Below are 15,187 nucleotides of genomic sequence, written 5' to 3' on the forward strand. Positions count from 1 at the left end.
ATCATTGAAGGCAATGAGAACTAACTTAATTAGGTTGAGAAAATTAAGGCTAATTTTGTGGGATTTGGAGTTAATTGTTATAATTACTAAAACAAAAACAAACAGAAAGTTTGCGGTGGGTGCAGATTATGCAATTATTTTGCCAGGCGGTGGTTAATTATCAAATATCATACATCATATGTGTGTATATATAAGTATATGGAAGAAAAAAAATATGTCAAGAGGGGGGGCTCAGCCCCTACTTGCCCCCCATGTCTCCGTCCCTGAATCCAAATAAATTTTAAACATCAAACACAAATAAGTTTTAAACAAAGTGTAGTTGTAACATAAAACATAAACGGAATAACAAAGTATCTAATAAATTAATAAAGTGCCTAATATATATCGAACTGAGTCGGTTGTATAATTTTTGCCGGTACAACCTGTTATCCAGTGGAAAAAGAAAAAATTATCACTATTGAGATGTGTTTAAGGAGTGTGCTAGAGGGTGTGACCGTAGCACCCTCAAATTGTAATTACCTCGCCAAAAAAGATCAAAAATAAACCTCACGCTCTAGCATAGTTGTAAGAACATATGGAAATTGAATTCCCTTCCCTTGCAACCAACACTTTCCCGCAGTCATGACGTTGGTGGCCGCACAAAAAAAACTGATTTTTTTAATATTTTATAATTATAAAATACTAAATTTAAATTTAGACTATCCGATAAATCAGACAGCCACCAACGTGTGACTACATGAGTGCAGAGACTTGCTTTGCTTACTATAGCAAAACTGGGTCCAAACGAAGAAAAAAAAATAGCTTTATTCTATTACATTCCAATTTCCATTCTAAGTACTAAGATGGAGGTAGATCACCAAGAAAATGAGAAGCCATAGCATTGTCAACCGTTGTCATTTCAAATTAACAGTCAGTAAAAACAGTTAAAAATAAATATCGAGTACACTAGCAACTTCAGAATCATCGATCAGAGTTATATCGATCCATGTGGAACAAATAGAACCTTCATTGCATGGTCTAGCCAGAGCCTATACAAAATTGAATCATCAATTTACTAATGAATACTTACTTCTATAACATTAAAGAAATCAACTCTGCCGAAAGAATAGGTATGTTTCCTCTGCTCTGTTTTCTTTCTTCATTTGTTTTTCCTCCCACTTATAAACGATGTCTTTATACGTTCTTTTGGGATGAAAGGTTAAGACATTTACTTGATTTGGTTCCTTAAAACTCAGATTGTTGATAAGTTAGCTTTCTTCCAAGATGAATGTTCTTTTGCCTCTAAGCTAGATTGCAGCTAAGCTGGTTTTCTTCCGAGATGAGATATCCGTGATGAATACATTAAAGGCGCTTCTTCATCAAAATGAGAATGATGATGAGAATCAGAAACTGAATTATTCCATATATCCTCATCATTATCATCATCTCCCTTTTTCTCCGTTAGCAGCTCCTATATATTGATTTAGAATTAGAAAGGAAAGAACAAAATTTGAACAACCAATGTATATGCTTCCTCAAAAACAATCATACACAAGTATATATTGCAAAGATACTTGAATCAAGAGCTATGTTATTATGCAAAGATACTTGAATCAAGAGCTATGTTATTATTGAATAAAACTAAACATAATGGCAGAAAGGAGAGGGGATGGTGAGATCAGATTAATAATCAGCATACACTGATACTATTGTTTGAATAAATAAATTATCAAGACAGAAAGCACCGAATTAGATTCTTAAAGAACTTTACTTAATTTTTTTATCCATAAGGCGGCCAGGCTATAAATAAACACTCCCCTCAAGCAGGTGTGTACTAATAATATGGACCAAACTTGTGAAAAATGAACTGAATATGATGAACTCAAAAATACTTTTGAGAATGTCTGAAAGCTGTCACTAGAGTTGACAAACTCTATAGCAATTTTGTGAGAACTTTTTCACAGATAGAGTGACAATGAATTGATATATGTTTGGTTCTTTCATAAAACAACTTGATTGTCGTAAACAATTTCAACTCATCAATACTTTTCAACAGATGTGGAACAATTGGGTATTTCCTCGGAACATGTGGGGAAGTATGAGACGTGTATCGGGTATCAAATAAATGTTCAACACTGATGATTTTCCATGTTTGGAGTACCTGAGCTTCATAGTTGTAATGTATTGGATACAATACACCACATTGTTTTCTTATGTTTTCTTTATGATACATTGAATAGTGATTGAACTTGAGAAATCATAAAATTAATAAAATGGAAAATAAATGAATGTGTGTTAGGAAAAACAAATAAATCTCATTTCTCAGAGAATGAAATCACCAATCCCACCTCTCTAGTAAGGAATGGTTATGGAATGGAATCACCGTTCCACAATTTTTTCTACTAACATGGGAATGTGAATGGAATAAAGCATACAATGGAATCATTTTTCAATATAGCATAAGATAACAAAGTCAAAGACATTTTAATAATGCATGAATACTGATCAAACTAGAAAACAAGCAAAGTTTACTGAGAAGGCTGACCTTTGCTGATTCGTCGGGGTTAATTTGAAGTTGAGATCTGCGCACATCCCTGATCTTCAGGTAGTTGTAACAAACAACACCGCTTAAAGCTGTCCATTCAAAAATAATTCATATAAATAAACGCTTGGAAGAAAACCATGCAAAAAATGAATTTTAAATTGCCGAGATGTCTTTTCAATGAAGAAGCATATACCAATAGCATAGCCAATGACATTCAGTCCTGTAATCTTTGATTCAGGAAATAAGACAGTTGAAAGAGAGATAAGTAGCCAGTCTTTCAAAACTCCAGCCACTCGAATAGTTACAGCCCCAGTTCTACCAATCACCAAGAACGTTGAGAAGTTCAATGCCAAAGCACAAAGAGCATTTGAAAAAAATATCCAGAAGTTAAACTCCATATGTGGAGCTTCCATCTCAGGCTTCTCAAGGATATACCATGGAATAAAAAGGAACACAAAGCTGCATAAAATAATAAGTAAATGATCATTATTCAGCTAGATAAATGAATATATAGGTTTGAACTTTGATGTACTTATTGACATTTTCAATACATATGTATCCCAAAAATGTGCCTCTCAGCTCCACTCCTGTTTTTGTTTCAAAATGAGTATGGTATAAACAAGCATAAACCGGTACTCAAGCAGGAAGCAACAGAGCAATCATTAACATGTGAAGGACGCAAAAAATGGCACACATAATATTTACTCAGAAGGGCAAAAATGAGATTATCATCGGATTAGACCAACATCACATCCTGCAGCATTTTGACCGTAAGCTTGTCTGAACACAAAATAAGCTAATTCAAAGTTCAAATACACACAAACAGCCAGATGCAGTAGTGAGGGAAGCTAACCACACCATTTTCAGTACCAATATAAAAAGCACGGTTCAAAATCAAAATTAACTAAAATCAATAGAAAGGGTTTAATTTTCATGAGCTTTTTTTCCCTCCCGCCAATATAAGCAGAACTATCTACATGTTTTCAAATACATAAGAACATAACTACCTGCAGGGGGCTATGTAATACAGGCTGGTAATAGGATTTAGTGTCAAGCCTTTATTTTGAAGAAGAACTTGAGTTAAGACCAGCCTCAATGCTTCAGCAGCTATTCCCGATACTTGATAAACCGTACCCAGCACGTTAAAATGAATTTCCCCGTAGGAGGAAATGACAACTCCAACACTAACCAACACCATGTTCCAGAATACGTCACACCTTAATTTCTCAGTTCCAAGAGTAACAGCCACAAGAAATGTTGCCACTGGCACTGTAAATGAAAAAACAAATAAATCAAAAAGGAAAAGAACAATACTTCCATTAAGGAATGTTATAAAAAATATCAGATGGAAATATGATAAACAAAAACTGACTCACTCAGGGCTTTAAGCATCTGGATGAAAGCCACAGAAATGTACAAATAAGCAGTGTTCCCAAACCTAAACAGACAATAAATCAATTAAATTAAACTAATCTACATACACACACACACATAATACACACCCATGCATCGGGAAGATAGTTTTCAAAGTATTTAATATAACTTCATAGTGCATGTAATACAGTAATCACTACTAATACAACTGCAAAAACTATTTAAGATAAATAACCTATTGTGCAATATAAAAACAATCCAGTTCATTAAATCTCCTAAATGATATGCAATTGGCGATTTTAAAGTGGTTTGTTAACTTACAGGAAAACTATTGTGAAAACATGAGTTCTATCAGCTAAATTCCATCTAACTACATATCGTAGTCAACAGAATGAATAACAAATATATTATAAGATTATAGGCAACCCATAGTATGTTATCAAAATCTTCTTAATTTATATAATCGAAAACAGAAATTGGTGATTATACATTACCGGACCATATTTGTTTCAGTCAACTTTGTAATGAAGCCTTTTGTTTTATTTTATCAGAAAACTTCAAACTGAATGTAGAAGGTGATCAACATAATGTTAGTTGAGAATTTACAATCATCCTTTCTGTGCTATAACATTTTTTTGCACGGCTTCACACACATGAACATGCATGCACACAGAAAAACTTTCATGACCCAAATGAGTATTCGAAAATGAAGACCACAAGCTGGAAGCATAAATCTTGATAATACTGTACTGGTCAGACTTTTATATTAAAAAAAAGAAGACAAAAACACGATCATCAATTTCAATAAAATGCTAGCAAAATTTTACATTGGCATCAGCTAACTTTCACCATCATAGAATTGAACATGGGACTGTATCAGACTATCAGGCGCATACATAATACACTTTACAAATAGATTTGCATGAATTAACATTTGATCAATATCATCAATTGCTTACCACAGACTTGCTGCAAAGAAGGCGCTTATAGGGACCACACAGGTTATATATCTGCAAATCAAACATTTTGTGTGAAGCCAGCCAGAAATATTACATGAAATTTAAAACAGGGTGTCTGTGTAGAATTCTTACATGTGAAATGTCATTTTAATAGGCGCTACAACCTGCAAAAATTGAAAAGACAAAAAAAGAAATGGCATCCAGTTAATTCGGTCATATATCAAAGAAAGGCTAGTCTAAAACTAGTGATCCGACAAACTCAAACAGACACATACCTTCAGAACACGGATAAGGAAAAATGCAACTCCACCAGAAAAAGCCATATGGATCATAGTGAGTGTTATTGGAAATGGAAAATTAAAATACAGCGTAGAGAGAACCCACTGCAATAAACCAATGCCCACAAAAGGAAACAGGTTGAGCATAATATATTGCAGTACAAGATAAACCACAAAACATAATCAAAAGAAATTGTTGAGAAATTCGTAACCCATTACCTTGTTATACAAAATAACACCCGAGGAAAGTGAAATGTAAACCAGAAGGTAGATGTAGGTCAGCAAATGCTGCCTATTCATTATTGTCGCCATGACTGCCATATCTCAATTCTGCAATACATAATGCAATGTAGCATGTGAAAGATCTCAACATAAAAACACCGGCTATCACTGTTAATTATCATTGTGGTATAACCAACTTCATTAAAATTGCAATTTTTCTTCAAATACTCTATTAGATTTTTATATTAGGTCTAACTCATCCTTACAAAACCAGCTTATAAGGTGAGGATTGCTTCTACTTATAAACTCATGTCCAGACCAACTCACATCTGTTGCGGGACTTCTTAACATACTCGGCCACCCGGTTTAGTATTAAAGGGAATGAGATAAATATCGTGATAAAAACATGAGAAAGCAATAAGAATCGTTGAATCGATAATCAATTAACAAGTACCTACCCCCTTTCAATTAGAACTTCCCCTTTCAAAATCACTTATACCAAAGATTATCACTTATAGGGAAACTTATTAGCAACAAAAACATAATTACTTAGCTAGAAAGGCATAAATAGTGAAATGATTTTGTTTTATTTTAATTTTAATTATTAGAAAAAGTGTAAAGCATGAACTAAAGTGGTAAACTCAAATTAAGAAAAACATACTCAAAATTGGATTCCTATAATTAAAACATTGTAAGCCAAAGCTAATGTTTGTTGTGTCTGTCTGAGAGGGAAAAAAAACATCCTAGTGTTGTTGTACCGACCAACATTAATGCGACCTAATAATAGACCTTAGAACTACAACAACGAGGATACTGTGTGATTCGTTATGTATTTGAAAAGTTTAGAAACTACAAATACAGTTTCGATTTAACGGTACAATGCTGAATTCATATGATAGAATACAAAATCATAATAGAAATTAACGAGAAGAAATGATAAAAGAGAAAGATTAATAGAGAGATTTAGAGATGAGTATGTTACCTAGCGAAGAAGAATGGAATGAATGAATGAATGGTATAGTGATCTGAAAAATGGAATACAGAGAGAGAGAGAGAGAGAGAGAGAGATTTGAGAATACAGAGCGAATAAATTTGCAAGAACACGCAGGATGGTGTCAAAACGAGAATTCCGAGATTTTGTCTTTTCACTTCAAAGGGAAAAAGGAAAACAATTTCATCTCCAATTTTTTTTTTTTTTTTTTATTTTTTTTTTTTTTTTTGTCTATTAGTCTGGTTGTTAAATTAGGGTAGTGTCCGGAATTCGAATATCGACTTTTGCGTATATAGTGTGATGTTCTACCGACTGAGTTCAGCTCACTGAGACAATTTTTTAAATTATTTTACAATATTTTGACATATATGACTCCATTATTTCATTTAATCTTCATACTTCTTTATATTTTATTTTTTTACGGTATTTCATAATTCATTGGTTAAAAATGTAAATATGAATGTCCGGTGAATTAGCTGAGTTGATAGGGATATGATAATATATATGCAATGGATTGGTATTCAAACTCTAAACATTTCACTTATTCATCTTAAACACTTATTCACCTTAAGGGTGAATTTGATCTGTTAAATGATAAGTACCGGATAAAACAGAACAACCCAACATATGACAGAATAACACAAAACAAAACAAATTTTTATGATATTCACAAATTTTTATCTTATATGATGTTTAGTGAACAAAATGATATTTTGGTATTTTAAACAACTTATACTTGACGCAAAAAGTTATGTTGGATTTAGTGAGTGACAAAAATTTCTCTTTTGTCCCTGGCCTCCCGGCAACCAACCCTAGATGTAGAATTTTTAATCACTATAGTGCTTGACAAAAAAACAAGGCTTTTAAATATAAAAATTATCCCTGCAAATATTATAATTTTACAAGGACTAAAATGAAAAAATAATAATAATTTTAGGATAACTAAAATCAAAACTCTTTATGTTTCCGGTGACCATTTTCATATTTAAGAAAGAAAGAAAAAATGAGTTAAACTACCAACATGTTTGCACAATGTGAATGGGAAAACATGAAACATTGTATACAAGAAAATAAAATACTTATGAGTTAAACTATTTTCATTTTCCATTAAAATTTTGGAATGTAAAAAAGTTTACACCATTACCATTAGCAAGTTATGATTAAAGTTATAAAAGTAGCAAATTGATTTATTTTTGGTTTTCAAAACACTGGAATTGTCATTTGAATCTAATCTTTAATAGATAAAAGTAAATAAATACTTATGAAGAAGAAATGAATTTTATTCTTTTATGAAATAAAGTACTTATATGATGATAAAGTTATACCACTACATCAACATATGATGTAAGTACATAAGGTACACAAAAAATAAATAAAACACAAAAACAAGAAAAATGAAATTAAAACAATAGAGTGACCATGAAAGCATGATGTCACAAAATCCCTAATATTTTTTTTAGCGAGAGACAAATTTTAAAGGGTGAAATCCAAGTTCAGCTCCTTCGAGGTTGATTGAGTTGACGATGAAGACCTGTTTGAATTTGTTTGAATTAGGCCTTCTCCAATAGGACTAGTATGAGGCTCAGCAATTAAAGGGGTTTGATTAGCTTGAGCAAAGAGTTCCAAACCCGAAGTGTCCGACCTTTGTGGAATTGGTAATGCAATATTTTGACCTCCGCCCAAAAAATTTGTTGTCCCTATTGTTGTGAGGGATGAACTTGGCATTCGCATTGCAAGTTGGGGTATTGTGGGGGGTGTATTTGGCATATACAACCCTCCATAGCCACCATAAGAAGAACCACTAGCCCAAGAAGGCATGGTATTGTTCGTATGGTGACTAATTGGGTGGTGCAAGTTAGCACTACCTAAATAAGAATACCCTTGGTAGTGATTAGGGCTTGAAATTGGATAAGGGTATGGTTGATGAACAGATCTAAATCTAAGATTTGAAATCAGTTCATCTTCCCTCCTCTGTTTTTCCATTTTTATGAAGGCACGCTCACGCTTATGAGCGTTTTGGTGTCCTCCAAGTGCTTGAGGAGTGGAATATTTCTTATCACAATAAGGACAAGAAAATTCCGTCACTTTTTGCTCGTCATTTAAAGGTTCGACATCAACGGTTTGGGGTAAAGGTTCAACAACGACATTTTGAGATGAATGTGAATGTTCACCAATCTCCAAGGATTTGATAGAGGACTTGGTGTGAATGCCAAGGCTTAGATTAAGTAAATCTTCAGCATTGGATTCAGAGGTCGATGACATGACCTTCGATTCCTTCTCAGGTCTCGACTCTGAGTGCTCCTCTATTCTACGCTTGAGCTTTCTGTTCTCATCGTTTCCAATGGAAATTTGCTCAGACATTATTTAAAATTTAGAGTTAAAACTTTTCAGTGAGAAAACAAACTTGTGTGATTTGAAGATTGTTGGAAGGGGTATTTATTGTTGTTCGGGTCACTGATGAATGATCTCTACAAGTAAAATTTAATTTTACGGTCAATATGGACCAAAACTTTTAAGGAAATATCCAACATTTAATTTTTTACGGTCAAACATTTGCAATAATGCGACTAAAGAATATATTTTTTTTATCAAGTTATTTTGACTATTACATATTATGTTTTATATTAAACGCGTGCTGAAGATTATTATTAATATTATTTTGACTAAGACTGATAAAATATTGTCAAAGTTAATTAAAAAAAATTGTTATTTATTAATTTATGGGTTTACTTACCTTCTAGGATGAATTTTTTGGGAGAATTCGAGTTTGATTTCTAGTGAAAACAAATTTTTTGTCAGACTTTACTTACTTCACGCTGAATTTTTAATTAGCGGAACTCCCTTCTCCCGAGAACCAGAGGATTAATAAAAAAATAAATTTACTTATTTAAAAATAAATTTTCTTTTTTGGTGTCAGTGACTCACGTTTTTTTAACTTAAAATTTAGCAAATTACTTAATTGCCCCGAATATCTTCACAATGTTCATTAGGATTGATTCACTAACACTCTGAAACTCGCATTCTTCTTAGGAAACTCTCAAAATCCCTAAATGCTCCAATATTGAATCCCTAATTAACCACACTCATGTTCATCACGATTCAGCACCGAATCACACTCAAAATCCTCAGTGTTCATCACAATCAACACTGAATCCCTAACTCACTCTCGTTCTCGTTCATCACGATTCAACACCGAATCCAGAACTCGGTCTTGTTCATTCACACCATCACTTCTTTAGAGTAATTTTAGTAGCAATTGAAGACCAAATGCAAGCAAATACCTAAAGTTACGAAGTTACTTAACCAAGGATGAAGAAAAGTGGAAAATGCACAAAAAGGGCAGAAAAGGAAGAAATTGAAGAAGCCATCATACTTATGGTGGATGGTCATCGTAGAACGATGAAGAAATACCACATCGTACCAAAAATGCCATAACTTGAGCTACAATTGCCCGATCGAGGATCGTGACCATGCGTTGGAAAGCTAAGACAAAGAGACAACTTTCGTGTTCAAGAAAAAATCAAATTATGGACGCCATCGTGGCTACGATGGGTTACATCGTGGCCACGATGACAAGCAAACATGGCCGAAAATGCACAAACTATTGTACCCACGATGAGATTGATCGCAACACGATGAAAGGCGGTTTAACAACAAAGAATATCTGAAGCAAATCTTTCACCATACCACGATAAGACCTATCGTGGCCACAATGAGGCGAATTTGAACGCCATCATGGCTACGACGGATCACAGGAAAAAGCTCAAACCCAGCTGAAAAACTATAAATAGAGCTATCCTCCACAATTATTCATTTAGAAGTTCCGAGAACTATAAGCTCTCTAAGGAGCAAAGGAGGAGGAGGCAAGGAGGGCTAAAGAGCTCTCAAGAGAGGGAGACTCTCTCCCACCATCGGGAGACGAAACTCCCTCCGCAAGGAATTGAGTTTATTTTTATGCATGTTTTCTTTATTGTTCAATATGCTTAATAGTAGTTAAGTCCCTTTAGGTTAGGGCGAGTAGATGAACTCCCCTAGGACTGCTTGAGACATGTAATCTGGTTATTTTCCAAGTCTATTTACAAATTGTTATTCATTTATTATATGTTAGTATCTGTATTTATCGTTTTATACACTAGCATATATGAACGCGCACATATTCTGTTAGTAATTAGGGTCGAAGTGGATATCGTGACACGTCTAAGACTTCGGAAACAAAGAGATACTATAACCTACTTATATTAGACCATTAAATTCAGTATCTGCAGTTAGGTTTGAGATTAAGAATCACACATAGTTAAATTCTGTACTGATATTAGGGAACCAGTCACGCTACAGAACCTGTTAAATTAGTAACCTAGTTTGATTAAGAATCACACTAAAGATAAGGATGCCCATTAAAGGTTGAACTCGTTAAGGTAAGGACAAGAAATAACGAATGCTAAACCGAGTTTGATTGATTCACCCTAAGCATATTACAATAGAAGTAAGTATAGTTATATTAGACTTACTTTAATAAAAATTAATCTCAAGATAATGTTTCAATAGTGAGCAGATATAGCGCCAGTTACCAAGCAAAAATAGCGGAGGGATTCGAAAGCACTTAACATACTTTTATCATCTTGAACTCTTTCTTTTATCTTTAGTCTTATACTATATAACTCTGTCTCAAAACCTTTATCAAACAAAGCGAAAGCAAACTATCCTAATTCTTAACTGAAACTGGTAGCTTTGGCACAATCCTTGTGGATAGAGCTGCCAAAACGGGCGGGCCGACCAATTTCGGACCGGCCCGGTCGGGCTTCGTCGGGCCGGGCTAAAAAGCCCGGATAAAAAATGGGTTACCAAAATTAGTGCCTGAGCCCGGCCCGGTACGGGTATTCGGGCTTTCGGGTGGCCCGGTTTATTTTTTTTTTTATTTTTTTTTACTTCTAGTGCTCAAACTCAACCATGTAAATAGCATATAATAATTCTCGCGCGCCGTATTTTTACTCATCTCCTATCTACGAGTTTCTCACGCGCCCTATTTTTACTCATCAACTACCTACGAGTTTCTCGCGCGTCATACTTTTACTCATCCGCTACATACGACTTTCTCGCGCGCCCTATTTTTACTCATCCGCTACATACGAGTTTCTCGCGCGCCCTATTTTTATTCATCCACTACGTACGAGTTTCTCGGGCGCCATATTTTTACATCATCTACTACCTACGAGTTTCTCGCGCCCTATTTTTATGCATCCGCTACTTACGAGTTTCTCGTGCGTCATATTTTTACTCATCTTCTACCTACGACTTTCTTGCGTGCCCTATTTTTACTCATCCGCTACGTACGAGTTTCTCGCGCGCCCTATTTTTATTCATCCACTACATACGAGTTTCTCGCGCGTCCTATTTTTACTCATCCGCTACCTACGAGTTTCTTTGGTGCCCTATTTTTACTCATCTGCTACTTAAGTAGCGGACGGTGTTTTATAATTTATATTACAAACTAATTTCAAATCATCCAAAACAAATTATTTATTTTTATATTTTATTTTATTTTTTTAATTTTAATTTTTTCGGGCTTGCGGGCTGCCCGCAGCCCATTCGGGCTAGCCCATATTTTAGTCGGGCTTTGTCGGGTCGGGCTAAAAAGCCCGGAAATAATCCGGGCTAGGATTTTCAAAGCCCGAGCCCGGAAAAAAATCGGGCTTGGCGGGCCGGCCCATTTTGACAGCTCTACTTGTGGAGACGATAACTTACTACTTTATTACTTGGTAGCGTTTCTGTACACTTGCAGAGCCACCATCATCAACTAGCAGTTGACTAACGGAAGTCCACGTGGCGTCGACACGTTGGATTCCATTGACATTGGCATCCTACGTGGACTGCCACATCATTTTTTTTACTTTTTATGTTTTTTAAATAAATTAAATAAATTTTTTTAATTTTTTTTTTTTGCCAATAATAAAAATTGATGGAATTGAAAAGGTGCGAACGAGTGAGAAAGAGCGATGGAAGAGAGCGATAATAGAAAGGGGTTAGGATTCTTTTGTTTTAATCTTTTTTTATCAAAATCTATTTTTTTTTTAGAAAAAAAAAAGCAATGTTTATTTTAAATCTTTAAAAAAAAAGTAAAATAAAACTGACGTGACAATCCACATTGAATGTCATGTGTCAACAAAATTCAACGAACCTCCGTTAATCAACTGTTAGTTGACTTAATAGTTGAGACTAAAATCAAAACTAAAAATTAATTGAGGACTAAAAAGAGTGATTTTAAAGTATAGAGACGAAAACCAAAACTCAATATAAAAGTAAGTCACTGTTATAAGCAAAAATTTATTTTTGAAATTCATTAAATAATTGATGTATGATTTATCTTATTCACTAAACTTGAAAAATAACTTTCTATATATAACACCGATAGAAGAAAGTAGTTATTTTAAAATGAAGAGAGAGCAGGTGTTGTCCTTTTTTTTTGTCAAATTCATCTTAAAGTTGAATGAGTTAAATGTTCGGAATTTGAACTATGACTTATGTACATATGGTGCGATGTCTATGCTAACTGAACTAAGTTCATGAGAACGCAGATGTTGTCACGACTCATTGGGCTTTTTTCATAAGGATAAATTATTGGCATGCATCTTGACAAAAAATAATGAATTATTGGCATATATTTGTCAAAAATAAATAAGTTATTGGTACATACATATAACATTCCACAGGAACATTTAGCTGAAAATTTAAGAAGGGAGGGACAAAACAGTGATCATGGATGACTAAGAAGGAACCGATTTAACCGACAATGATTGATTGTGTTGTTGTCATGCAATATTGTGAGTTATATAATCCTACGACTCACTGCGTTAGAAAACATGTTCTTAGCAATAATGGTGTTTTTAAGTGCATTTTTTAAACTTCATATAAAACAAATGTTGTTAGCTAGGAACGGAACTGAACAAATTTATGCATGTTGTTGCTAGATTATATTCTCATTAGTAATCATATTGCTATATACAACTGCTTAATTAGTATAGTATAGTGTGTTAATTAATTTATTAATTAAAACGGTCCACGAGATATGAAATATCAGCTCAGTAATAATAAATTGACGCGAAAAATATAACTACAACAACAGAAGTTTAAATTTTTTTAGCAACAGTTTTAAAATGATCATTATTTCACTTTAACTAATAGTACCATTTTTGTTCTTACCGATTTTTTTTAAAGGAAATTAAAAAATAACAGAACATAAAATTGAGGTTTTCTGTTTTGGGTTATGCCAGCTTCTTATTGTTTTGTGCTCCACTTTATGTGTGTGCTTTATTTGGACTATATCACTATTCCATTGAGAACATGGGTTATAAGGAAGGAACAATGGAGAATATTTATTCAGCTTTAGTTGGATTTGTGGGCTCTTGCATCATGATCGATTGATGAGATTGGTGACATCCTGGTTGGAAATGTTGGAAATCAAACAAATTTGCATCTTCTCACATTCATGTTTTTGAGATATCACTGATCGTTTGATTAATTTGGTTGGACGATGTAAGAAAATGAAAAATTATTTTAATTATCGAATTTAAATTTCTAATTTTTCATCTTTGATCAAATAATCATCGGTATTTTAAACGAGTGAATAACCGAATATATTGGATACCTGAAATGGTATCCAGGTTCAAACCAAACTCCACAACCCTTCCAATTTCAATAGGAACTTTGGACCACACATGCAACTATGGTGTACAATTTGCAAACGCAATCTATAAACAAAATAATGAGCAAAAGTTTGAATTGGCGGAAGAAAAATAAGCTTTTTAGAATATATATATATATATATATTATAAGAATTTAAATATATGCTATGAAACAAAAAATAATCAAAGATAAATAATTATGTAGCTTAAAATGAGATTTTGGAATGCAATTTAAGATGGCCAAAAATGAGGCTGGCAGGGAAAGAAAATGACTCAAAGTGTTTATGTAATGTAATGTTGCATGATGTGATACGGGTTATCTTAATTAGGCCTAAGAAATGGTTGCATCTTTTCTAATTTTGTATATAAGCTCTTGGAGTTAACGGAACGTATTAAAGTTGTGCATGTGAATAAAGTTTGCGACAAATTAATGTGAAAAGTGGTGGGAGGCATATTTTTTATTTTTTTGTTTATAATGAAGCTAAGAATTGAACCCATAATCTCTAACATAATATTCAAATTTCTTACCATTAGATTAAATTTAGTGGCTTAATTGGAGGTGTATTTGTTATGAATGTTGTTGTATTCATTATTTAGTTTTTATTTTAATAACATAGAAGGCATAAGCTGGAAAAAAAGATAAATTTTTTTTATAGTAGATTCTATATCACAACCTATATAAGTTAAAAACATCGATGCATTGATTTGTTTTTGCGGTGTGAATGGTAAATCTCCTCCCTCCCACACTACACTAGCTCTAACAAGTTTTGGATTTTCTGAACAAGAGTCCCTCCTATAGACTATAGTCCTATGATATTATCCACAAAACCTGTGGAAATCAATTGAGTCACCACAATTTAACTTTTGCTTTTTTTTTTAAACTAAGATATGATTCAAGTACAATTGTAAAGATGCAGACTAATTTATCGAGATAACTGAAATTTCTTTAAAAATTGACTACTAATAAATATTTTTTCATATGCATCCGTCAGAAATCAAACTCTGAACTAAATAATTATTCGAACCAAAATATCAACCACTTATCTCATACTATATTAGTGTTGTTGTTAGGGAGTAATCAGCTAGTTTATTCATTCACAATGTGGCCTTTTATAGGCAAGGTACAATAGATTGCAATCCAAGCCAACCAGTTGGCTAGC

The 15,187-nt window shown here is 33.5% G+C and overlaps 2 protein-coding genes across 2 annotated transcripts; both read right to left on the reverse strand.

Moving 5' to 3' along the window:
• Positions 1–851: 851 nt before the first annotated feature.
• LOC123891062 (probable sugar phosphate/phosphate translocator At1g48230) lies at positions 852–6,495 on the reverse strand. The gene is made up of 11 exons (XM_045940847.1): positions 6,340–6,495; positions 5,355–5,465; positions 5,133–5,240; positions 4,990–5,021; positions 4,858–4,908; positions 3,901–3,962; positions 3,532–3,793; positions 2,718–2,983; positions 2,525–2,613; positions 1,304–1,450; positions 852–1,028 (listed from the first exon to the last, which is right to left on the reverse strand). Exons 2-11 carry the CDS (start codon positions 5,454–5,456, stop codon positions 924–926), a joined length of 1,224 nt encoding a protein of 407 aa, XP_045796803.1. The 5' UTR covers positions 5,457–5,465; positions 6,340–6,495; the 3' UTR covers positions 852–923.
• Positions 6,496–7,821: 1,326 nt separating this feature from the next.
• Positions 7,822–8,709, reverse strand: LOC123889070. Its single transcript, XM_045938251.1, has one exon. It carries the CDS (start codon positions 8,707–8,709, stop codon positions 7,822–7,824), a length of 888 nt encoding a protein of 295 aa, XP_045794207.1.
• Positions 8,710–15,187: the final 6,478 nt, after the last annotated feature.

The sequence above is a fragment of the Trifolium pratense genome, linkage group LG6 (genome assembly GCF_020283565.1).
Source record: "Trifolium pratense cultivar HEN17-A07 linkage group LG6, ARS_RC_1.1, whole genome shotgun sequence".
NCBI classification, from domain to species: domain Eukaryota; kingdom Viridiplantae; phylum Streptophyta; class Magnoliopsida; order Fabales; family Fabaceae; genus Trifolium; species Trifolium pratense.